Source organism: Mastigoproctus giganteus, chromosome 11 (assembly GCF_048544385.1).
Source record: "Mastigoproctus giganteus isolate SK-2022 chromosome 11, ASM4854438v1, whole genome shotgun sequence".
Taxonomy (NCBI): domain Eukaryota; kingdom Metazoa; phylum Arthropoda; class Arachnida; order Uropygi; family Thelyphonidae; genus Mastigoproctus; species Mastigoproctus giganteus.
In genome coordinates, this window is record NC_143585.1 from 172,809,392 (window position 1) to 172,835,194 (window position 25,803).

Consider the following 25,803-nt stretch of genomic DNA (forward strand, 5'->3'; position numbering starts at 1 on the left):
TTTTGCCTGACCAATTTGATTGGATACTATGATGCAGCCACAAAAGAGCTAGATGCAGGGAATAACTTTGATATTATATACATTAAACCCCTGCTATTCGCGGGGGTTACGTTCCTGAGAAATGTCGCGAATACCGAAAACGCGAATACTGAATTATGGATCCCATAGTAATAAAGAGGTTCCGTTCCAAAGTATGAAATATATAAGAAAAACTAGTCTAAAATTTTGTCTATGTATGTATTATATGTACCTTCATAATATGACTATGTACATAGACAGTACATAGTGAAATGCAAGCATAAGGCATCGAAATGAAAATAAGAAACAATTTAATATTAAATGTAATATTTATTAGAAATTTCAAACAAATCTTTCAATCCAGCGCCTTTGCTATAGCTAAAAAACTTATTGCGCCAGTGCTTTCACCAGTTTCGCTAAAGTGTTGATAAAGGTGTTTTGTCATTTCACGAATGATAAGTAAACTTAACGGAATTTTACTATGAGTTCCGTCTTCTATCCACAGATTTAAAGCCTTTTCCATTTTTTCTAATTTAACATCACGAGTTACAGAGCAAATGTTTGAAGCAATTAGCGCGTTTTCACTGACACTACATCGGATTTTTTCTTCTGATTTTTTGATTGATCGTACCGTTGACTCATTGATTTTATAATGTTTTGCCACTGAGTAGACACTTTCACCATTAGAAATTTTGACTAATAACTCAATTTTATTCGCTAATGCCATCACCTTCTCTGATCTTTTCACATTTCCCTTGTTATTTGTAGCCATATTTTTGTACGGGTTAGAAAGAATTGTCCATTCACTTTCTTCCGTTAACACACTCGAAATATACCATTTTGCAATGTAAAACAGACGATTTATCACTTTTGTAAGCATATCAATTTATAAATTGATAAATTTATTCAATTTATAAGCACATAAATTAAAAGACATAAATATATACAGACATAAATAAAAACGACGAAACCTTCCATGACAAGTGCATAGCACATGCTGAACAAGGATTAGCGAGAAACATCCACACTCGCGATCCTCCCCCCCACTCACTGCCTGTTTTGACCGGGTAAGATGATTTTAGCCATGCCATGTTTTTTTATGGTGGAAAACGATCACGGCGCTTTAAAATTCACATTTTTCTAGGTTTCATTTTATATTAAATCAGCGACCACGAATACAGATACTGCGAATACACTAAACCGGGAATACATATACCACGAATAGTGGGAGTGTACTGTACTTGGATCTTAGAAAGGCTTTTGATACTGTTGCACATGGAAGACTGCTGCACAAATTGGAGCAGTGTGGCATTGGAGGCAATTGCTGCTATGGATAAAGGGGTGGTTGAGGGGAAGAACACAGAGAGTGGTAATCAATGGACACTGCTCATCGTTTACTAATATTATTAGTTGAGTCTCTCAGGGTTCAGTGTTGGGTCCATTATTGTTTTCCGTATTTATAAATAATATTGATGATGGTATATCAAGCTTAATGTCCAAGTTTGCAGACGATACAAAGGTTGGCAGGGTTGTTAAAGACGCTACTGACCCTATGGTGCTGCAACAGGATCTGGAAAGGTTGAGCAGATGGGCTGAAAGGTGGCAAATGAAGTTTAATATTGACAAATGTAAAGTACTATATATGGGAAACAGCAATCCCAGAGCAATGTATCAACTCTGTGGTACTACACTGACAGTAGTAAAGAATGAAAAGGACCTGGGGGTAATTGTGCAGGCAGATATGAAGTTTTCTGAGCAGTGTAGACGGGCTGCAAGAGTAGCTCATGGTGTCTGGTCAATGATATACAGGAATTTTTCTAGCAGGGATAAGGAGGTGATTATTCCCTTGTATAAGGCAATGATCAGGCCACACCTTGAGTACTGTATACAGGTCTAGAGGCCTCATTTCAAGAAGGATGTAGAGCTGGTGGAACGAGTACAGAGAAGGGCAACAAGGTTAGTGAATGGAACAAAGGGTTGTTCTTACGAAGAAAGGCTTAAGTTTTGCAAATTACAGTGTCTGAAGACTAGGCGAGGTGATCTGATAGAGGAGTATAAAGCCTTGAATGGTTTGAACATGCGCAATACTGATGGGATACTTCCTATTGCTCAGAATAATCACCTGAGAGGGCATAAATTCAATTTGAGGAAAGACAGATGTGTGGAAATTTGCCTTTGGCCAGCAGGTAGTTGGTTGGTGGAACAGACTTCCATCCCTTAGTGTGCAGGTTGATAGCCTAAATAAATTTAAGGCTCAGCTGGACAGATATTTTGAACGAACGGAGGGGTGAAGTGGAAGGTTTTTTTTTTTTTTTTTTGGCTGATGCTGCATAAGCTTGCTTTCTTGCATCATATGCCTCTACAAAGGGTACTAGGAAAGTTTTGCAATATGACGCAATTATGAATCACAGGAAGCTGCTTGTTGCTGCATGTTGAGACATGTTCATACGTGCATAGTAGCCGCCGCGCCAAGTCGATGGGCTCAGTTATTCATTAGTAGTGAGAGTGTAAAGTGCTTGCGATGGCATCGTGGTCACGAAATGAGATAAGGACAGTTTTGCGGTATAATTTCGTGCGTGGTTTAACCATAGACCAGTGCTTAGAAGAAATGATCACTAGATGATGATTGTCCACATCGTACAACGATATTCAGGTGGTATAGAGAATTCCAAAGGAGAAATATCACTCTGGAGGATTCTGAGAGGCCGGGAAGGCCACGAACGTCAGTTACGGAGGAAAACGTTATTGCTGTGAGGAAAATGCTTGACGAAAACAGGCAAGTGACCTACCATCAGATAGAGGATACTTTGGGCCTAAATGCACCAGCAATTCGTTCGATTCTGCAAGATCATTTGCACATGAAGAAACTTTGTTCTCTCTGGGTGCCGCATCAACTGACTGAAGAGCAGATGACACGACGTGTGACTTGGTGCTGGGAGATGTTAAAAAAGTTTGATAAGGGACAATCTCGGTATGTGAACAACATCGTGACAGGTGACGAGACTTGGCTGTACTATTACGATCTGCCGACCAAGGCTCAAAACAAAGTTTGTGTCTTTGATGATGACGACACACCTGTAATTGTCAGAAAATCCCGATCTGTAAAGAAGAAAATGATAGCTGGATTTTTCAAATCGAGTGGAATTGTGGAACGTGTCGTTTTGGACACGCAGAAGACAGTCACAGCTAAGTGGTATACTGAACAATGCCTGCCTAAAGTCATTGGATCTATGAAGAACCTGCGGCCAAAGTCAAGGATGGACACCTGGTACCTCCATCACGATAATGCTCCAGCTCACCGCGCCAAAGCCTGCACCGAATATTTGACCACGACAGGACTGAAACTTCTCGAGCACCCTCCCTACAGTCCAGACCTTGCTCCCTGCGACTTTGCACTGTTCCCGCATGTGAAAATGAAGCTAAAAGGGAGGCGGTTTTCCAGTGATGAGGACCTTCTACGAGCTTGGGACAACGAGTGTGCTTTACTCCCTAGTGAAACTTGGCAGAACTGGTTTAAAGATTGGTTTCGGAGGATGGAGAGGTGTATTGAATGTAGAGGAAATTACTTTGAAAAAATTAAATAAACAAAGCTGTATTGCAAAACTTTCCTAGTACCCTTTGTACTAATGCTAATAAGCACAAACCACAGTGAAATATTTGTTGCTAAACTGTTAATTGAGATCTGTTATGGAATAAAACTAGTAAAGTGATCGATTGTACACTTTGTTGCAATACTGATAATTTAAATTAAAATTTAAATTAATTATAGTCAATATCATAAGCCTCTTTCTTCAAGGTTTTTCAAATAACACCCTTTGGAAATGTAAAACAATGGTAAAATTATGGATAAAAAAAAATAATAATAATTTATTGGCAGAAGAATGATATTGAAATTTATGAAATAGTTTCAAGGAAAAAAAGAAAATAAAAGTACTACAGTAAAAGGAAAAACAATTTGAAGCGAAAATATATGAAAACAAAATGCTAAAATATTCATTTTTAATTTGTCATGTCACATTTCGGAGATTCATTTTGTATTTAAACACAATTTATAATTTCAGAGTAAAACATGTACAGTCGAACTTCATTATAATGAGCAACACAGGAATGACAAAATTTCCTCGTTATAACCATTACTCACTATAATAGTTAAGAGTTAAATCTACCTCCTATTTTTTTAAATTCTTAATAACTTGAGAAATGGTCCTTGAGGTTGTCACACACATTTTCTCAGATATGCCAGACTAGCTCTTCTTGCTACACGGGAGTCTAAAACGCTGATGGAACTGATATTTGGGTGGCAATCAAGTGAAATGGACGCAATTTCGGCAAAGTCCGGACGGTCTGTGACAACCAAATCCTCTACTTGCACCTTCACAATGGTGGGACTGTTAGTAATCCTGGGTATAACCTCCATGCACAAGCACACGGTGGGTGACCATCCAGGTGTGAACCAACGTAAGCAGGGGTCAGGGTGTGGCGCCCACGCCACATGGAGGATTGGTATTGGTGTTTTTGGGCACAAGGGCAACTAGGGCCAAAATGTACCTGTTGCTATGACGTGTTTTTATATAAAATTTCGTTCCAGTTTGTCATCATAGAAAATCATATATTTGTATTTGCGTAAAAAAGGTAAATAGTTCATTTAAATTCGCATTGTTTCCAATAATATGGGCAAGTGATAAAGGCTCTTTCAGTCGTGACAGTGAAAGGAAACTATTTTTTCGGAAATAGAAATAGTGCTTACAATCTAAGAGTATATGCTTGATGGTAAGTGGTAAAGTACAATGCGTGCATTGAGGTGGAACATCCTGCTTGAGTAGATATATATGAGTTGGATGTGTATGCCCTATGCATAATCTTGCTAGCACAACCTCTTCTTGTCTGGTTTGCCTGAAGCTAGATTTCCATAGTGCTGTTAGCCTTTGATTTCGGGCAATTTGTTGTTCATTTGTGACCTCCAGATTTCAGACCACTGAAATGTATAAATTTTTTTAATGCGCTTCAAATAATCTATGTATGGTACTTGGTAATGTGATGGTATTGTATTGATTGGTTGTTTGTTTGGCTGCCTGATCTGCTCTCTCATTACCTGTGATACCAGAGTGCCCTGGGATCCAGCAAAATAACACTGCATGATTCTTACTTCATAGATGGTTTAAAGCAGGAAAAAATTTGTTTTATGATGGGAAGCAATACTGAAAGTTTATTGTCTAATGCAGACACTAAACTCATGGAATCTGTGTATATTATACTGCTAGTATTGTGGGAAGTGTTTATATTTTCTAGGGCTAATTTTATTGCATATAATTCTGCAGTGTAACTGCTACACTCAACTGGTAGTGATATAGAAAGTGTAAAAGAGGAAAAGATAGCTGCAACACCAACAGAAGAGTCTGTTTTCAAACCATCTGTATATATTATACAGAGTTGAGCATTGTTGAGGGCATGGCCTTTATGTGGCTGTTTAATACTTTCATCTGGCAGGGATTTCTTTCCCCATTGCTGAAAATAGGTATCACAGTGAGGGAGAGTTACAGACCAGGGTGGATCAGGTACATCATTCTCTTGAAGCATATTGTCAAAGTTTATGTCCCAGGCATGTATCAATTCTTTTAATCGAATATCGGTGGTTCTATTTTCTGTAACTGCACTGTTGTAGAACACGATCTAATCAGGTTTGAGAAGCAACGGTCAAACAGGATGGGTTGGAAGGCTTTGAATTTTGGCTACATAATTAAGCAGCAGCATTTTCCTTCTAAGGGAAATGAAGTGGAGGTTTGTACGCCTCTACATAGACTCTGGACAGGTGATGTTCTAAAGGCTCCTAGCGAAGTATGAAGGGCAGCATGTTGGATGGTGTTCAGTCTGGTTAGTGCACTTTTCCTAGCAGAGTCACAGACAACAGCTCCATAATCTAATTGAGACCTAATAAGAGTAAGATACAATGTAGGAGAGAGAGTATCTATCGGCACCCAATTTCATGGCAGAAATGGACCCAAGAATATTTAGTTTCTTTAAACAATCTTCAGAGATTAGCATTAGCATTAGTAGAGGCATTTGATGCAAGAAAGCAAGCTTATGCAGCATCAGCCAAAAAAAAAAAAAAACCCCACTTCCACTTCACCCCTCTGTTCGTTCAAAATACCTGTCCAGCTGAGCCTTAAACTTATTTAGGCTATCAACCTCCACCACAAGGGATGGAAGTCTGTTCCACCAACCAACCACCCACTGGCTAAGATATGTTATGTGAGAAACAAAGTTAAGTTTGGTGTTGAATGTTAAACCTAGGAAACAAAGATTACTGGTGAGTGGTATCAGGTGGTTCTTTAGCCGAAGTTCTGGTTCCGGATGCAACTTGCGTTTTTTGCAGAAGTGAATTGCCACTGTTTTTTGTTCTGACATACGATATCCATTCTGCTGTGTCCATATTTCTAGCTTATTTATGGAGAGCTGCAGCTGTCTTTAAATAGTATGAATATTTTTTGAACTGCAAGATTGAGTGAGATCATCAGCGTACATGTATAATTCGACAGTATTGGGAATGTTGTGGGTTATGGTGTTCAGCCTAAGTGAAAAAAGAGTAGCGCTAAGTATTGACCCTTGTGGGACACCTTCTTCTTGGTTACAGATACAAGAAAGTACTGTTTGATAATGAACCTGAAAAGTTCTGTTCTGGAAAAAGTTTTGAATAAATTTCGGTAAATGTCCCCGCAATCCTAGGGAATAAAGTTCTCGGAATATGCCATACCTCCAGGTTGTGTCAAAAGCCTTTTCAATATCCAAACTTACCATTACAAGGTGTTTATTTTTAAGCATTACGGATGTTAGTCTCTGCTTTCCCCATGAGATCTAAAGTGGATCTGTTTTGTTGGAATCCAAATTGATTGTTGTTTAGCAGCTTTTGAGTTTCAAGAACCCATGTAAGTCATCTGTGTATCATCTTTTCTAGAGTTTTACCTAGACAATTGATGAGGGAGATTGGTCGGTAATTTTGTGTGAGTGATTAATCCTTTCCGGGTTTGGGAAAGGCTAGAATAACGGAGTGAGCCCGGTAGAGGGATATGTACCTTCAAGAAAGATCCGATTAAAGAATGTTATTAGCATATTCAAAGCTATTTTGTTAGAAGTTTCAGCATTACATAATAGATTCCATCAGCGCTATTTGGTGATCTGCTTAATGCTGTTTGGAGTTCAAAAAGACGGAAAGGTTGATTGTAGGCTAGAGACTGGGTAGTTTGGAAATTTCTCTTATATTTTTCTGCTATGGCTTTAATTTGTAGAAAGGAAGTATCATAAGCTGTAGTGACGGAAGTTTCAGAGAAAGTCTCTGCAAACGTGTTAGCTATTTCTTGTGGTGAATATATTTCTTGTCCATTCTTGGTTAAAATTGGAGCAGAAACTGGTAAAAATTTGCCATTTAGTTGTCGAATTTTCTTCCAAATAATTTTATTGCTAGTGTCTTTTGTGATAGAAGAGGCAAACTGTATCCATGATTCTTTTTTGGCTTGTATTCTAATTTGTCGTGCTTTTGCCTTAAGCCTTTTAAACTGAATTAGGTTGTCGGTGGTTGGAAACTTACAGAACAGATTCCAGGCTTAATTTTTTTTTTTTTTACGCTATGGTACAAGCGTCATTCCACCAGTGTTTAAGGTGTCTGTGTTTCAAAGCAGAAGACATTGGTATTGCTTTGGAAGCTGCTGCTAGTATTTGTTTGGTAATGTGCTCGGTGACATAATCAATGGACCCTAGCTCTATTAATTGGCTATCAAAGGAGATGGAGACAGAAAACTTTTCCCAATCTGCTTTAGAAAATTTCCATAACACCCGATGATCAGGGAAAGGTGTCTGCATTGTTTGAATTCTCCATATTATTGGGAAATGATCACTGTTGTGCAGATCATTTAAAACCGTCCAATCTATAATAGGAAGTAACTCAGGGGAACAAATAGATAAGTCAATTGCTGACATAGATCCCATGGAGAGATGAGTGTAGATGTTATGACCAGTGTTCAGCAAAGTTAGGTTCAGTTGGTCTATGAGCTTTTCTAGCAAGTGCCCTCTATTATCCATGTGAGCAGATCCCAATTGCGGATGATGTGCATTTGAGTTACCGAGAAGACAAAAAGGAGATGGTATTTGTTTTATAAGATCTTCTAATTCTTTCAACGTGTAAATATTGTTAGGTGGAAGGTACAATGAGACGAGAGTTATTGTTTTCCCCATTACTACACAAACTACAATGGCTTCTAAGTGGGTCTGAAGAGGAATGTTTCTTGCTGGAAATTTACAATTCACTAGAATTGCAACTCCACCATGTGCATGGCTTGAAGAAGTTCTACCTTTTCTATAGGCTGTAAAATGTTTAATTGAATAAGTTACCTGTGGATTTAAGTAAGTCTCTTGCAAGCAAATGGCTACCGGATTGTATTGTGAGAGCAAATCGTATATATCATCGGTATTACTGCGTAAACCTCTGCAAATTCCATTGTACAATGTGCTTCGTTATTTGGTTTTAGAGAGGGAAGATGATTCTGTCTCTTTCTTGTAAGAGGGAGCAGTTTGCTTTTGACGATCATGTTTTATCTTATCCTTTCTTGGAAAATAAGGGCGTCCACATTCTGTACTCCTTTCTACATCATTAGTACTAGTAGATGAACATCCAGTCTCCATGTCATCTTCTGCATGAAGATCAAGGACTATTTATTCTTGTGCATTTACAGCCTTGCTGTCCATGCTGCTTGAATTTGGTTGTTGCACTTCAGTGGTGCGTTGCCTTGGTGGTTTCCTATGTACTTTATTGATTGACGTAATTTTAGATGGAACTGAGAGTGGGGCATTGTTTATTTCGTCGATTGAAACAGGTTTGTTAGCAGGCTGATTTCTCAAAAGTACCGATCATGCCCATTCTGCAATGGATGTGTTAGGTGGGATTGACACTTCTGTTTGGGGAGCAACAGCTTGACAGTTTTGGGTAGCAGTAGCATAGCTGCATTTTGGCATAGTTACTTTGACATGATGCTTTGTTTTCGATCTTAAACTTCTGTATCTTTTTTTCCATTTTCCACAGATCACATGATTTTGAATAAGCTGGGTAATGATTCTTACAATTTGGGCACTCCGGAGATTTTGCAGTATAATCTGTTTAAGAATGATTTTTCGAACCACAATTAGGACGTAATTTCACCTCTGCACGTTGTTTGAGAATGACCGAATTTTTGGCATTTGAAACACCTTAAGGGATTTGGAATGTACGCCTGGACTCGGCAGTGGAGATAGCCTGCTTTCACTGAGTTTGGTAAATTTGGTGTACTGAATGTCAATATGATATTTCGTGTTGTAACTAGTTTCTCGTCCTTCCGGATCATGATTCGTCTTGTTTGTGTTACTTTTTGTACTTGTAATTCCGTAACTATCTCCTCTTCGGTTGTTGTTATTTGGTTTTTAGGAGCATTAGCAACTAAGGCCATATTGCTCCGGGGATATGCGGTGGTCATTCCCTGACCTTTCCACATCCTCCGTATTTCGTGGTCACGGGCTTGAACCCCAATCTAATCAAGAAGCGCATGCTACACACTGCTGCTACTCCTACCCACCTGGCTACAGGGGCGCTGCCTTTTCGGTGACATTTAGTAAATCCCACTCACTTATTACTCATTTAGAGGAGTTCAGTGTATTATGAGGCGTGACTTTGATTGGGATTCCGCTTATAGTTGACATTTTAAATTTCAGAGTGTCTTGCTTGCATGGTTTCAATTAATAGATCTCCTGACTGGAGTCGTTTTACAATTATTGGTGTTCCTGCTGAATTTTCAAGACATCTTTGAAGGACAAAGGGAGAAAATTTGCTTACTGGTTGATTCGATAATGAATGCATTATCAGAAAAGTTGGTAGTTCTCGTTTGCTAGGATCATTTCTCATTCTTTTCAAGAGACTAGGATGATGTTCCCTTCGACGGGTGTCTACTTTGAGAGTCTGTCGGCTCTAGTGGATATTCGTCGCAATCCATTCTTGCTCCTTTTAGCCCCGGGAGAGAAGCTTCCTTCTCCCAGGTTACCGACCCTGCCACGTGGAGGCAGGAGCGGTGCCAACTAGTTACCAAGCAATCAGAAGAATAGGAGTAGTACTTTGCTAGCGATACCAGTATTGTTGCAAGCGGGGTTAGCAGTAATGTTGCTCAGCGAGGGAAGCAGTAGTGTTGCGAGCGGTGGAGGGTTTATGAAAGCACTAGTACTCACCCTAGGAAAACGCTAGAAAAACGTACTAGAAAGATCGCTTGGCATTCGGGGGCCCCGACATGGAGGAATGCGCCCCTCTGTGTTACCAGGCAGTACTAGGTGGTAGATGACTCTCATAAACCGGTGCAATACCACCACTTTGCTAATTGGAGGTGTGAAGTGGTGAAACGCATGTTTAGTCTCCAGGGCCAAGTTCCGGTCACCACTCCCCCATCTCTTTCATCATGCAGTATGATTGATGACTTTTGAGGTAATGATAAACATCATGGCGAGATCCATCCTTCTTTACATTTCGAGGGTACAGCTCTAAAACGGTGTTTGCAGCCCAGCTGCTAGTTAGTACACTGGACCAAACCTACTGGTAACTCACTAGGAGGCTTCCGGATCAGCAAGTGTATAAACTTGCCACCTCTACTCTGCCAGATAGTGACTGGAGGGAGTCCGAGTAGTGTGTAAGCGGGGTGGGGAGGCATTGTCAAGGATCTGGATACAGGTTCACATTTGGTCAATATGGGCTTGGCACACCCAGGATCCTGAGTCAGATATCATCATTCTTCTCTTTCTTTCTTTGTGATTCCTTTCTGCTTCTCTCTCTCTCTCTCTCTCTCTCTCTCTCTCTCTGTCTGTTGGGGTAAATCAGAATTTTTTTTTTTTTTTTTTGGCTGGTGCAGCATAAGCTACAGGCTTCCTTACACCCTATAGCTAATAATAATAATATTCTTACCATGAGTACAACCTATCCAAAAATTTCATTACTTCATAACAGCATGTCCCACCCACTTTTTCTTATTACTGAATACACCATGAATTGTCAAACTAATAGAGTAAGCTTATCTGCGAAAAGATCTAAACCTACAAAACACTTCCTAATTAATTTCACAAATATATGTGGTCTCAATTCTAATCTCAACGATGTCCATTTCCACTTGCAGTGTTCCTAACCCCATGTACTTTTTCTGACAGAATCTCAGTTATTGGTTGATTCAACTACTGCTCATCTCAGTTGCCAAAATTATTCACTGTATGATCCCTTTCACCTCATAGATGGTACTTGTATATATGTCCATTCCGATATTCCCTGTCAGAGACTTGGCAATTTGGAAACTCCTCTCTTTGATCTTCTCTGGCTTAAAATCTCTTTACCTCATCGTGTCAAATTCATCTGTTGTCTCTATCGTTCTCCCAACTCCACTAATCACTTGGAGCTCTTTGACTTCATCCCTTTGCAACTTGACTTTCTCCAGTCCAACTTTCCTAACAGTGAGGTAATTTTCCTTGGTGATTTTAATGTTCACAACTCCAGCTGGCTTCCGTTTTCTAGTCACACCGACCCAGCAGGTCGACATGCTTCGACCTGCTGGGTCGAGAGGCTTTTGCAATTACTAATGACCTTGCACAGATTGTTCATTTACCTACAAGAATACCAGACAATCCTAATCATACAGCCAATAATGTTTGTTCTTTTTCTCACAAACAACCCTTCTAAGTACACAGTCGAAGTGAGCGGTCCTTTAGGCACATCAGATCACAACTTGGTGATTGTCCTTTCTCCAATGGAGCCTTTATCTCATGTCTATTCCCAACCTCGTATTGTTTGGCATTACAAAAATGCAAAATGGGATGACCGCAAGATTTCTTTTCTTCTTTTCCTTGGTCGGATTACTGTTTCAAAACATGTGATGTCAATGTTTGCTCAGATCGTTTCAGTGAAATTATTCTTGCAGGAATGGAATCCTTTATCCCACACACCACTTTAAAATCTCGTTCTTTACCTAAACCTTGGTTTTCCAATAAATGTGCTAAGGCTGTTCAAGAGAAGAACATTGCATATCGTAATTGGCTTGTTTCTAATTCATCAGTTTCATTTTCTGCCTACACCAAAGCTCGCAACAATTGTAAAGCAGTTATTAATCAGTCCAAACTACAGTTTGAACAGGCTACCTTAGCCTGTTCAAACTGTAGTTTGTTAGAAGCTAAGAGTATATCGACGAGGAATATTACAACTTTCTGAAAGTGATAAAGCCCAAGAAACCTATAGGGAAACAGAAATCCAAAGAAGAAAAAATTAGTCAAGAAAAACTTGTCATGATGAACCGAAGACGACAAATGAAGAGCAAGAAAACACTGACAGGGAGAAAATTGAGTATACTGAATTATGCAAAGCCATTAGAAAGAGACTCAGAGAGGACATAAGAAGATTTAACACAAAAAAAGTAGAACAAGCATTAAAGGAAAACAAAGGATTTAAATCAGCAGCCATGAACAGTAATACAGAAAGACAAATGATACTGAAACTGAAGAATAGCGATGGTGAACTTATAAACAGCAGAGAAGGCATAATTCAAATAGCAGAAGACTACTATAGTGAATTATACAAGGAGCGAGGGAATGATACCAGCAACGAGGGAATGACACATACGACATACCCGATATTCTTCCTGATGAGGTAGAACATGCATTGAAGAAAATGAAGAATCGGAAAGCCCCGGGGGAAGATGAAGTTACTGAAGAGTTGTTAAAATTGGGAGGAAGAGACATAACACAAAAATTGGCAAGGCTCTTCACAAAGTGCATTAGAAAAGGTGTGACGCCTAAGCAGTGGAATAATGCAATCATAGTTTTGCTGCATAAGAAATGAGAAAAATCAGAAATTGGAAATTATAGACCAATTAGCTTGTTATCCCACATCTTCAAGTTGTTCACAAGGGTTATTACTAACAAATTAGAAAGAATACTTGATGAGAATCAACTTGGTTGGTGGAAGTCTGTTCCACCAACCAACCACTCGCTGGCTAAAGGCAAATTTCCGCACGTCTATCCTACATCTGTCTTTCCTCAATTTGAATTTATGTCCTCTCAGGTGATTATTCTGAGCGAGAGGAAGAATCCCATCAGCACTGAGCATGCTCAAACCATTCAATGCTTTATACACCTCTATAAGATCACCTCGCTGGTGCCTAGTCTCCAGACACTGTAATTTGCAAAACTTAAGCCTTTCTTCGTAAGAGCACCCCTTTGTTCCATTCACTAATTTTGTTGCCCTTCTCTGTACTCGTTTGTTTGTTATCTGGTTTTTAGGAGCATTAGCAACTAAGGCCATATTGCTCCAGGATATGCGGTGGTCATTCCCTGACCTTTCCGCATCATCTGTATTTGGTGGTGGTGACGGGCTCGAACCCAGGTCTAATCAAGAAGCGTGTGCTACGCACTGCTGCTCTTTCCCACTCTGTACTCGTTCCAGCAGCTATACATCCTTCTTGAAATTAGGCCTCCAGACCTGTACACAGTACTCTAGGTGTGGCCTGACCATTGCTTTATACAAGGGAATAATCACCTCCTTATGCCTTCTAGAAAAATTCCTATATATCATTGGCAATACACCATGAGCTACTCTTGCAGCCCGTCTGCACTGCTCAGAGAACTTCATATCTGCCTGCACAACCACCCCCAGGTCCCTTTCATTCTCCACCACTGTCAGTGTAGTACCAAAGAGTTGATACGTTGCTCTGGGGTTGCTGTTTCCCATGTGTAGTACTTTACATTTGTCAATGTTAAACTTCATTTGCCACCTCTCAGCCCATCTGCTCAACCTTTCCAGATCCTGTTGCAGCAGCATAGTGTCAGTAGTGTCCTTGACAACCCTGCCTACCTTTGTATTGTCTGCAAACTTCGACATTAAGCTTGATATACCATCATCAATATCATTTATGAATACAGAAAACAATAATGGACCCAACACTGAGCCCTGAGGGACTCCACTAATAACATTAGTCCACGACGAGCAGTGTCCATTGATTACCACTCTGTCTTCTCCCCCTCAGCCACCCCTTTATCCACAGCAGCAATTTGCCTCCAATGTCACACTGCTCCAATTTGTGCAGCAGTCTTCCATGTGCAACAGTATCAAAAGTCTTTCTAAGATCCAAGTGTATAATATCAAAGTTATTCCCTGCATCCAGTTCTTTTGTGACTGCATCATAGTATCCAATTAAATTGGTCAGGCAAGACTTCCCCTTAACAAAACCATGCTGTGTCCGAGCTATAACTGAAGTCTTGTCTAAATGATCCTGCAGTGCTTCTTTAACTAGTGCCTCCATTAATTTTCTTGGAACAAAAGTTAAACTCACAGGTCTATAATTGCTTGTGTCAGTCTTTGATCCTCCTTTGTGAATTGGGGTCACATTTGCACATCTCCAGTCTGGGGGTACCTCCCCAGAGTCCAAGGAAGCTCTCATAATTATGGATAAGGGTTTGCTTACTTCCTCTGCTGCCTCCTTTAATATAACTGGATAGATGCCATCCACCCCGGGTGCCTTTCTTGTGTTTATCTTCAACAATTTCTCCTCCACTTTACTCTCAGTTATTACAAGATTCTCTAGCTTACTGCTAGAGTTGAATACACCTCTGGCTTTCCCCTAGCTAAATAACTCCTCATGTGTGAACGTCGATGCAAAATATTCATTTAGTTTCTTAGCTACCTGAGCAGGATCATCAACATTTGACCCATCGATATCAAGTGGACCAATCTGATTCATCCCCTTCCTTCTCGAGTTTACATAAGTAAAGAACTCTTTGCTGTTTTTCTTTGCATCCCTTGCCAAACATTTCTCATAATCTGCCTTCGCCTGCCTAACCTCCTTCGTAACTTGGTTACAGATTAACTTGTATCTATCATAGGCTTCTGTGTCATGCGTTAATTTGTATGTATCCCATGCATGTTTCTTCTCTGCCACATGCCTCATCAGTTCATCATGAACAAGTATGCCACGGAAAGGGAAATAATGATTGAAGGAGCAGTAATTGAAAAGGTGGAGTCATATACTTATCTGGGACAAGTTATTACCTGTAATAATGATAAATGGCTGGAAGTCAAGAGAAGAATAAATTTTGGATGGATAGCATTCAGGAAATATAGTCGCATGCTGAAGAGCAATATCCCAGTTTGTCTGAAACGTAAAATAATGAACCAATGTATACTCCCCACCATGACTTATGGAAGTGAAACTTGGGCACTCACCAAAAGAATGGAAGAGAAGCTGAGAACTACACAGCGAAGAATGGAACGAATTATATTGGGAATCAGACTGTTAGAAAAGAAGAGAAACACATGGATTAGGCAGCAAACTCAAGTAAAGGACATTCTTATCAAAACTAAAGAACTAAAATGGTCTTGGGCAGGACACATAGCTCGAAGACATGATGACAGATGGACTAAGAAAATTAGTTAGAAGAAAACCTGGAAGACAAAGGCGGAGATGGATAGATGAAATTCATGAGTTTGTGGGTAGTAAATGGATGGCTAGTGCTCAAAACAGAAGGAACTGGAAAGTTGCTGTAATTGCCTGCAGGATTGCAGTGGATTGAAAATGGCTGACGATGATGATGCAGAGTAGAAAACTTGCTTCCTGCCCTAATGGTAGCCGAGCATTCTGGTCTCTTTCCAAAGCCATTGGCCGCAACTTTTGCCCATCTCTGCTCCCATCACTGTCAAAACCAGATGGTTCTGTTGTCACTTCAGCCAAGGATAAAGCTGACCGACTAACATCCCATTTTTCTTGCAACTCGTGTAGTAATGATCTTGGTAAAACACCTCCCACCATTCCCAACACACTCCATTCAATGCCTCCTGTGGTCTTCCGTCAAAAGGATCTCAGAAGGATTTTCACGAATCTTGATACTAAGAAAGCTCCAGGTCCCGATGGTATTTCTCCACTTGTACTCAAAATCTGTGGTCCTGAACTTACTCCTATTCTTTGCCGCCTTTTTTCCAATTTCTTATTCTAAATGTGTTTTTCCTTATGCTTGGAAATTTGCTCATATCCAGCCAGTTCCTAAAATGGGTGACAAATCACTCCCATCCAATTATCGAGCGATTCCAATTACTTCTACTCTTTCTAAAGTAATGGAGAAATCAATTAACCGCGAACTCTTAAACTACCTAGTAACTTTCCGTCTGATCAACGATCGCCAGTATGGATTCCGTCAGTGTCGATCCACTGGTGATATTCTGGCTTATGTTACCCATTTATGGACTAATTCAATGGAAAGTTCGGTGAAACACAAGCATTTGCTCTTGCCACCTAAAAGGCTTTCGATCGTATTTGGCATAAAGGTCTTCTAAACAAGTTTCCATCTTATGGTTTGCCAACTGTTTTTTGTAATTGGTTTCCCTGTTTTCTCACTGATCGCTCACTGAGGGTGATGGTAGATAGCCCTCTGTCTTCTAACTTCTCCACTAATGCAGTGTCCCCAAGGTTCAGTTCTTTCCCCCACTCTTTTCCTCTTGTACATTAATGACCTTCTTCCATTGACTGGAAATCGTATCCATAGTTTTGCCGATTATAGCACATTGCATTCCACTTTCCATTTTGAGAAATCTTGTCCTGCTCAATTAGCTTCACCTTCTCGGAAATCTGCTACCAAATCCTTAAATGTAGATCTCCAGGTAATTCTCCAGTCGGGCAAAGACAACTTAGTTGATTTCAATTCCTCTAAAACTTAGTCTTGTCTTGTATCTCGCAAAAAGGATTCGTCTGCTCTCTTTTGGGGATTACCCTGACTTCGAATCTCTCTTGACACAAGCACATTACAAATATTGCTGCCTCTGCATCTAAAAAACTTGGTTTTCTCTTTCGCTCTTGGCGTTACTTTTCTTCCAAATAAACAGCTGTTCACTCTTAACAAATCGTAAATCCGCCCTACTATGGAATATTGTTCCAACATCTGGGGTAGTGCCCGCAAAACCTCTCTCAGGCTTCTTGATTCCATTTAGAAGAAGGCAGTTAGGTTAATTAATGATTCATCTCTAACAGTCTCTCCACTCGCTGTCTCATAGATGTACTGCTTCCGCTGCATGCTTCTTCGACAGATATTTCCATGGGCACTGTTCTTCTGAATTGGCTTCTATAATTCCCGCTCTCTTTTACAAAACTGTTCGAACACGTGCTGCCACCAGCCAACATCCATTTACTGTCCAACTTCAAACTCAGAACCAACTTCTCATCTTCCTCGTTTATTCATTCAACTGCGTCTTCTGGAACAACCTTCCTTCATACGTATTTCCTGAAAATTATAGTCTACGGAAGTTTAAGTCCAATGTCGACAAATACCTTCTTTCATCTTCTCAACCTCCAACCCAAGCACGGTACTAAGTACTATAGGTTATAAAACCTCGTGTTTGGGGTCTACATAAAAAAAAAAAAAAAAAAGGGGGATGGATTCAAAAATCAAAAGAAATATTAGAGTGAAAAAAATAATAATAGTATATACCAGGGGCGGGCACTCATGAGGTCAATGAGAGCCGCATTCCGGTTTTTCATATATTATAAAGAGCCACACCATAGTTACATAGTATTAAATACACAAATTCAATTTTAATTTAATTTAATTAATATGATTACATATTCTACACAAGTCTTAAGTTCTATGTAAAGTATACATATATAAGAAAATATAATTAAGAGAACGAAAATACAGTTTCAAAATTTATTAAAATTTCAAAATTTTAATAATAAAAATGCATTAATAAAAAGTATAACATTTAACGAAGACCTTTGGTCAAATCTTTGAAATTTGGCGTAAAATTTGTTAAAGCTGTTCGCAGCAATTCAGTGAGATGATGATTGGTCAACTGTGAACGATATTTCGACTTCACGAACTTCATTGTGGAATACAAAGATTCACAGCAATATGTTGTACCAAAAATTGAAATTAGACGGCAAGCAGCTTTCTTTAAATGTGGATATTTTGATTCTGGCACGAGTTTCCAAAATTCAATTATAGAAGTAGATTTGTGCTGCATTTGCAATGCCTGATCCTCTTTCATCTCTAATAACTCCAATTCCCCAGCCGCTTTTTCAACAAGTATTATTTCAGAAATTGAAAATCCATCTTCAATAATATCACAAATAAATGGGTTCACACAAGTTTATCACGAGGCAATTCAAACCTGTTCATTACTTCATCAAGCGCATTTCTAACATCGATACGGCGAGTTGTTTCGATAAGAGCTACTAGGTCTAACATTTCTTTCTTCACATTTACGTCTACAGATACATAGCGAAAAAAACGGCCAACTGTGGAACATCCTGAATGTCTGTAGACTCGTCGAGAGCTAAACTAAATCTGTACAATTTTTCAAATCACACAAACTATTTTCAACATTTTTACTAATTGCACCAATTACGCCGCTCAGTTGTACTGCGTGACATAGGAACCTGTGCGATCAATTTATGCAGTTTTGTATTATCTGGATCCAAAACTTTAACCACTTCTTCCAAGTTTCTTTTAATAAATTCTCCTTCTCCATATGTACGTTTGGCACGAGCAATATTTCAAGCTATCAAAAAACTAGCTTCGTTTGCTCTATCATCTTCGCGACTAAAAGAAGGCAAGAGTCCTTGTTGCTTATGAAGACCAGATTGCAAGGACTTAGGTTTCTCTGTTCGCAATTGTGAATTGAGTGGATATTGAGTTGAAAAGTGGGGATGACTTCCTTCGTAATGTCGACGTAAATTGCTTACTTTGTAGTTTGCAATTGTAACTTTACAAATAAGACGCAACGACTTTCCATTATTGTCAATAAAAGCAAAATTTTCTACCCATTCTTCTTGAAAGATTTTATTTTATTGTTCGTATTTTCGTTTTTTGATATTTTCTGAGGTCATGCTATCAAAAAATTTAAATAAATTTAATTCCAAAGTCTGAAATTGAAACTCTTATGGGAGGTTTAGTCACATTTTCTACTCACTCCCGGTGTTTTTTTTTTTTTTTTTTTTTTTGATTTGGTAGTTGTTGGCGCATCGGCTTCTGTGGCCATATTGCACCTCCCAAGGTTTTTGCAGTACTTTGATCCAAGCCCGAGGCGGGAATCGAACCCGCGACCTTTGGGTTCCCGGGCAGGTACTTTACCCGGTCGGCTCACTCCCGGTGTAGTGCTGCACAAGGCCGCTGATGGCGCCAGCAGTGTAAATGAGCGCGGATTTATTTATAATCAAAATAAAAATAGCAAAATATCTAGACATAAAAAAATATATATATAAACACAACACAAAATCCATATAACAAAATATTAGTTACTTAGTTACTTTAACAAGATTCAGTGAAAAAAGTTCTGAAATAATAAAAAAAAAAAAGGATTTAAATTTTTAATGGGAGCCGCACTTAACTCAACGAAGAGCCGCATTTGCTCACCGTTGGTATATACCTACATATTATTTGTATTCATATGCCTGTATAAACTCAGTACACTTAACATTAAATACAATTTCATTGTCTGCAATTTTAAAACCATACTCTAATACTAAACAATTTATTTCTCTGTAATTAAAAACAATAATTAAGAATGAAAACAATTTCCTGTTTCCTTGGTGCTGTACATGTCTTTGTCAGTGAAATCTTTCCTGATTTCTGCCAAAGATGGCCAATCCATTCATTTACCATCAGAGGATCTGCAGATCGAGATTCTCCACTAATTTTTACATAAAAAATGTTATGTGGGTTTTTAAATCAATCCAGTTAACCATTTTTACATATAAAATCATCATGTCCAATTTGTTTAGCAAGTTTGCCGCTTGAGCCTTCAAGATTGGACCATCTATTGAAAAATTGAAGCAATGCTTCACTGAAGTTTGTAACCTCGCACTTTCAAAATTTTTATTTTATTTTATTTTATGGATATAAAAATGTATGTTCTTTACCAGATATGTAAACATGTTTATTCTTCCACAATGTCAATACTGTTGAAGAGGACAAATAAAACTTTTTACACACTTCAACAGTTTTTGTACCACGTTCTAACTCACAAATAATTTCGCCTTTTTTCGCAAATCGAGAGTTTTCTTTGTTAGTAGGCATGTTTCAGAAGGAAAGGTTCGTTTCCAACTGAAGAATCTCTCGATTTGCAAAAAAGGTGAAATCATTTGTGAGTTAGAACATGGTACAAAAAAATGTTGAAGTGTTTAAAATGTTTCTTTGTCCTCTTCAACAGTATTGACATTGTGGAAGAATAAAGATGTTTACATGTAGTAGTAGTGGCATGTGATGCAAGAAAGCCAGTGTATGAGCTTATGCAGCATCAGCCAAAAAAAAAAAAAAAAAAAAAAAAAACCTCACACCATTTCCTCCAAATAAATGCCTGTCCAGTTCCTCCTGAAATTTATTTAACCTATCAACTTCCACAACGACAGATGGAAGTTTGTTCCAGCAATTAACCACCCGCTGGCTAAAGGCAAATTTCCGCACATCTATTCTACATCTGTCTTATCTTAATTTGAATTTATGCCCCCTTAGGTTCGTAATCTGAACAAGTGGAAGGATCCCATCAGAATTCAGCGTGCTCAACCCATTCAAGGCCTTATACACCTCAATCAGATCATCGCGCAAGTGCCTAGTCTCCAGCCACTGCAATTTGCAGAACTTAAGTCTCTCTTGGTAAGAGGATCCCTTCATTCCCCTCACCAATCTTGTTGCCCTTCTCTGTACACGCTGAAGCAAATCTACATCCTTCCTAAAATGAGGCCTCCAGACCTGTACGCAGTACTCAAGGCATGGCTTGATCATTGCCTTATATAGAGGAACAATCACCTCCTTTTTCCTGCTAGCAAAATTCCTCTATATCATTGACAAAACCCTATGACCTGCCCTGGCAGCCTGTCTGCATTGCTCAGAAAACTTCATATCTGACTGCACAATTACTCCCAGGTCTTTTTCATTTTCTACCACACAGTTGGTACGTTTTTCTATGGTCGCATAGAAACAATTATCGTTTCCAAAATTATTAGAAGTCCCAAAATAAATTTGTGGTTAAGTGAATACAAGATAATCTGTAAATTGGGTAATGCAACCATAGAAATTACAAACAAAATGTCAATGCGTTATTGTATAGCCCCGTCCCCGAAAGGACAAAGTTATGTCATAAAACAGTCCCTAATCCAATGGGGGTGGTCATAAAAGCTGTAGCCCCTTTCATTTTTGGCTAGTCCAAGAATTTGGTTTTTTTGACTACCATAGCAATTAAGAATGTTTGCATAGTTAACAAAATTTGTACGGAGTATCCAAGTTGTATACTCATTATAACGATGAGCAAATGTATGCAAATACAGGTAAATTAAAATCATTATGGCTTTTTGTTCATTACAGCTATGATCTTGTTATTTCTTTGCTCATTATAACCAATTTTAACTATACCAATAAATATCAATTCACAAATTGAGACCGTCAAAAGTGAAAGAAGTCTGTGATAATTACCTTGATAATGCTGAAGCAATTTTTTAATTCTTATGTCCCATATCTTGACAGTGCAATCTGATCCAGTGGCTGCAACACAAGTACCAGTTGGATGGAATGCAACGCAACTGATATACCTGACAATGAAAGGAATTTCATATTTTCTTTTGTGCATGAATTACTTCCATGAATTACTTAATTATTACTTCCATGTCACCACATGACATGGAAGTAATAATTTAGGTGATTAACAGAATGTCTATTAATCACCTAAGAATGGCAGTATTAAATCAAAATTCCATTAAAAACAATTATAAATGTGGTTAATGTAGTCTTTTTATTGTAAGACCATAAAAAACAGGTTTATGGTCTTACAATAAACCTGTCTGTATCAAAATCAAATTTTAAAATAAACTTTCCGAAAATATTTCCATTATTCATGAACTCTTTTTTTTCCCCTTGAAATCCATGTCAATTTTATTTATTGACATGGATTTCAAGGTTGCTGTTAGCAGAAAAAATATTAAATCATGTGCTCAATATACATTTTCGGTTTCAATGTCTTGGACAGTAGTGGTATTATCAGTAGGTTCTAGTTTATTTGTTCAGACATGGATTTAATTTTTATCTGATTTAAACACTAAAGTAGCACCAATTGAATAATTTTTATCTTCAATTGTTTTGGCCAATCTTTTTATAATCAAAGAAACCTAAGAATTAAGTTACTGAATTTCATTAAAGAGTATTCATAATCAAAATTAAAACTTAATTTACACACTTTTTAGTTTGCTCTAGCATAAAGCCAACTACAACAAAAAATATTGCCTATTTCTAATAGTTGCATTCTATGGTTATACTTTAACACAACCTCTAATCAGGGCCGCTGCTACCCTATGTGCCGTCAGTAGGTGAAATAAAATTTTCCGCCCCAAAATATTTTGGATTAAAAAAATAAAATAAGGTGTAAATAATTATTATTCATTTATTGAAAATGAAAAGAATTACAACATACACTGAGTGATCACTAAATTATGACCACGCCTATGAAAACTGAATGCTACCCGTTGACCACGTGAGGTACGAGAGTGCACAGTTAGTAGACCTACATAGCATAGATAAGGTGTCAGTGGTTCAATAGGTAGTAAAATTCCGAACGTGATGGGTAAAAGAAAGGATTTATCGGACTTTGATAAAGGACAAGTTGTGGGAGTTTGACGAGCTGGTGCCTTGATTTCCCAAGCGGCTGAACTGGTGGGGTGTTTGAGTACCGCTGTAGTTAAAGTGTACCAGGACTGGCATCAAAATGGTCAAACAAACACCCAACAGCAAAACTGTAAAAGGTGAGTAAAAGGTTGAGGTTAGAGTTGAGCGCTGGGTCCAAACGAGTCGTACAGGCAAGCAGGCGAAGCACTGTTTAAGCATTGACTACCCAATACAACATGAGTCAACCCAGAACAATATCTGGCATGACCATGCATCCCATGCTCACACGTATGGGCTATACCAGAAGACGATCCCTATGGCATCCTCTCCTAACCAAGGTTCATTGGTGTAAAACACTCGCCTCTGCAAAGAACATGCAAGTTGGAAGTTAGAAGACTGGAAAGTGTGCTGGTCGGACGAGTCATGTTATTTACTCCACACCGTGGATGGTTGTGTACAGATTTGGCATCAACAACATGAGGCTCTTGATCCATCATGCATGGTATCAAAAGTGCAGGCTGGTGGAGGTGGTTGTATGGTGTTGGGCATGTTTCACTGGCAGGAACTTGGATTCCTGGTGCATGTGGAACAGTGTATCACTGGTCTCCGCTATCGTCAACTGCTTGCTGACTGTGTACACCCCGCTATGTAACACTTTTTTCCAGAATGGTGTAGTGTCTTCCAAGATGACAATGCAGTGAGCCATCAGGCACTTGTTGTGGAATGGTTTGAGCAACACAGTTCTGACTTCCAGCATATCGATTGGCCTCCGAACTCCCTGATATCAATCCCATAGAGCACTTGTGGGACACTATGGAAAGGCATATGAGGCATCTAGATACACCAATCACCTCTATACCTGCATTGCTGACCGCATTACACACAGCTTGATTAGCTATACTTCCCGAATGCTTCCGACATCTTGTTGAATCAATGCCACGTTGGATAGCTGCTGTACTGAGGGCAAAAGGAGAATCTATGAAGTATTAGGTAGTGATTCCGTGATCACTCAGTGTATCTCATATATAATATAATGAAACAAACAAATAACATTCTGAAATACTGGAAATTAACTTTAAATTCTAAATCCCAGTAATGTACCCACAATAATCAAATAAAAGAAAAATTATAATGTTAAAAAAAAAATGTAACATTATAATTCTTCTTGCTTTAAAATGTAGGAATTTATTAATTATTTCATTTATGTTTATTTTTCCCAAAGATCATCTTCTACTGAAATTAGAGATTCGTTGTTGAGACATTGTCGATCGTAAATAATTTTTGATTAATTTTAATTTTGAAAAACTCCATTCATCCGAGGCAACTGAAAGTGGTAAAGTTAGAAAAATTCTTAAAGCAACTCTACATTTAGAAAAGTATCTGTAAAATTGTTATTAAAAATATATTGTTAACTTGAAAAGGAGCAATATTCTGTTTAATATAAATTTGAAGTACTCTAAATTCTTCAGATAATGCTAAACCATCAATATCAGACTCATTACAATCAATGTCACTTATTTTAATATGTAAATCTTTGCAATGATTTAATAAATTGTCATCTGACCTTTTTTTTTTTTTTAAATTCAAAAATATTATAAAACATTTTAAATATTTCTCCATGCTCTTTCATATTTGTAAACCTTTCAGTTAAGGAGAAAATAGTTGTGTCCATAATTTGAAAGAAAAAATTAATTTTGAAATTTTGTTGCAGATTATGAATAGCTGCTTCTCAAATTTCATAATCGAAATGACGTTTTTTTTTAAAAAATATTTTTCTTGACAGTGCTTCTGGAAACAATGCTTCAATGCCAATGATAGTAGCCATATTTTTTGGGCTGCTACCTCTGTTCTATTCTCATTAAAATAATTCGTGATATTTTGTAGGCATTCAAAAGCTTCATGTATATCAGAATCATTTTTTTTTTTTTTTTAGCATTTTAATTACCGGATTAATTTTTTTAAACTATCATGCTAGATTATAATTGAACAAAAAAATTTATTATTTTTAAGGCTATTGATCCACATCTTTATTTTTGCCTTCAGTGATAATACCAAAATCAGCAAAATATTTAGCATCTTTAGTAATTTCTAGTATTTTATCAATGTTTTGTGAAATTATTTCAATAATTTGATTTGTATTTGATCACCCAAATAATGCACAATAGTTTTCGATTCAGATTTCTGAATATGGGGAATATGTAATGGCATAAAAGAAAAAAAAAAAAAAAAAAAAAAAAGGGTAAACTGCAGCCATTATCAACCCAGTGCAGGATGGAAGCCTCCTCAACACAATTCATGCTGAGGGAAACTGCCCATAATCTGCCACGCTGATCCAGTGCGGGTTGGCAGATCGACCATATTTAGCAGTTAGGGGCTTCAACCCCAGTCTACTCAAAGAGCGTATACTGCTGCACTCCCGCTCCTGACCACTTGGCTACGATAACTGAATCAAATTAAGAAATTGCTTCAGAAAGTTTAAAAATGTTCCCATTTTTATTTACATAGAAATCTTTTGAAGATTCCCCGAATGCTATACATTGCCTTGCTAACAATACTATCATATATATTATTCAGGCTGAATTACAGGACATGGGTATCTCCGTTGTGGGTGTGGCCGAAGCACAGTGTGATTGTTCAATCCAGTTCTGTGATTGGCTGATTATTGGGAATGTATAATTTACCTCAATTTGTGTTCCTGATTGTTTGATTGGATGCAAATTCAGTTCTGATTTTACCAAGAAATCAAAATTATTGTGCAATTGTTCGGTTTGCAAAAGAATGGATGTAAGACTAATTGAATGGTGTACACGAGAGTGTGAATTTTTATACCTTTGGAATACAAGTCTTTTCAGTGTGGATGCGAAGACTGATGAGGAGATTTTTTTTGATTTTTTTTTTCTCTCAAGTAGTTTCTTGACAATGTGGTGTTTTTAGCAGTAATTGTTCAGTTGTTAGTACCAGGTCTCTTTATACTAGCGGGGATGTGGGGGCAGACTGGTCTGCACAAAACCAACTTGGACGAAACTTGCTCAATTAAATTGCAAAGCAGGACAAAATCGCATCAGACAAATAATATGAAATTTTCCCAGAGAAGTGTTCTTTAATTGCTCATTCTTA

At 38.2% G+C, this 25,803-nt stretch overlaps 1 protein-coding gene across 2 annotated transcripts in view; it reads right to left on the reverse strand.

Annotated features, from left to right (window-relative positions):
* LOC150078577 (uncharacterized) overlaps positions 1–25,803 on the reverse strand; it is a 394,647-nt gene that overhangs the window by 153,165 nt on the left and 215,679 nt on the right. For both annotated transcript variants that reach the window (XM_090385383.1, XM_090385384.1), the window contains one exon: positions 21,505–21,620. In XM_090385383.1, coding sequence (XP_090241509.1) covers positions 21,505–21,620 — 116 coding nt within the window. The remainder of the gene's footprint in view (positions 1–21,504; positions 21,621–25,803) is intronic.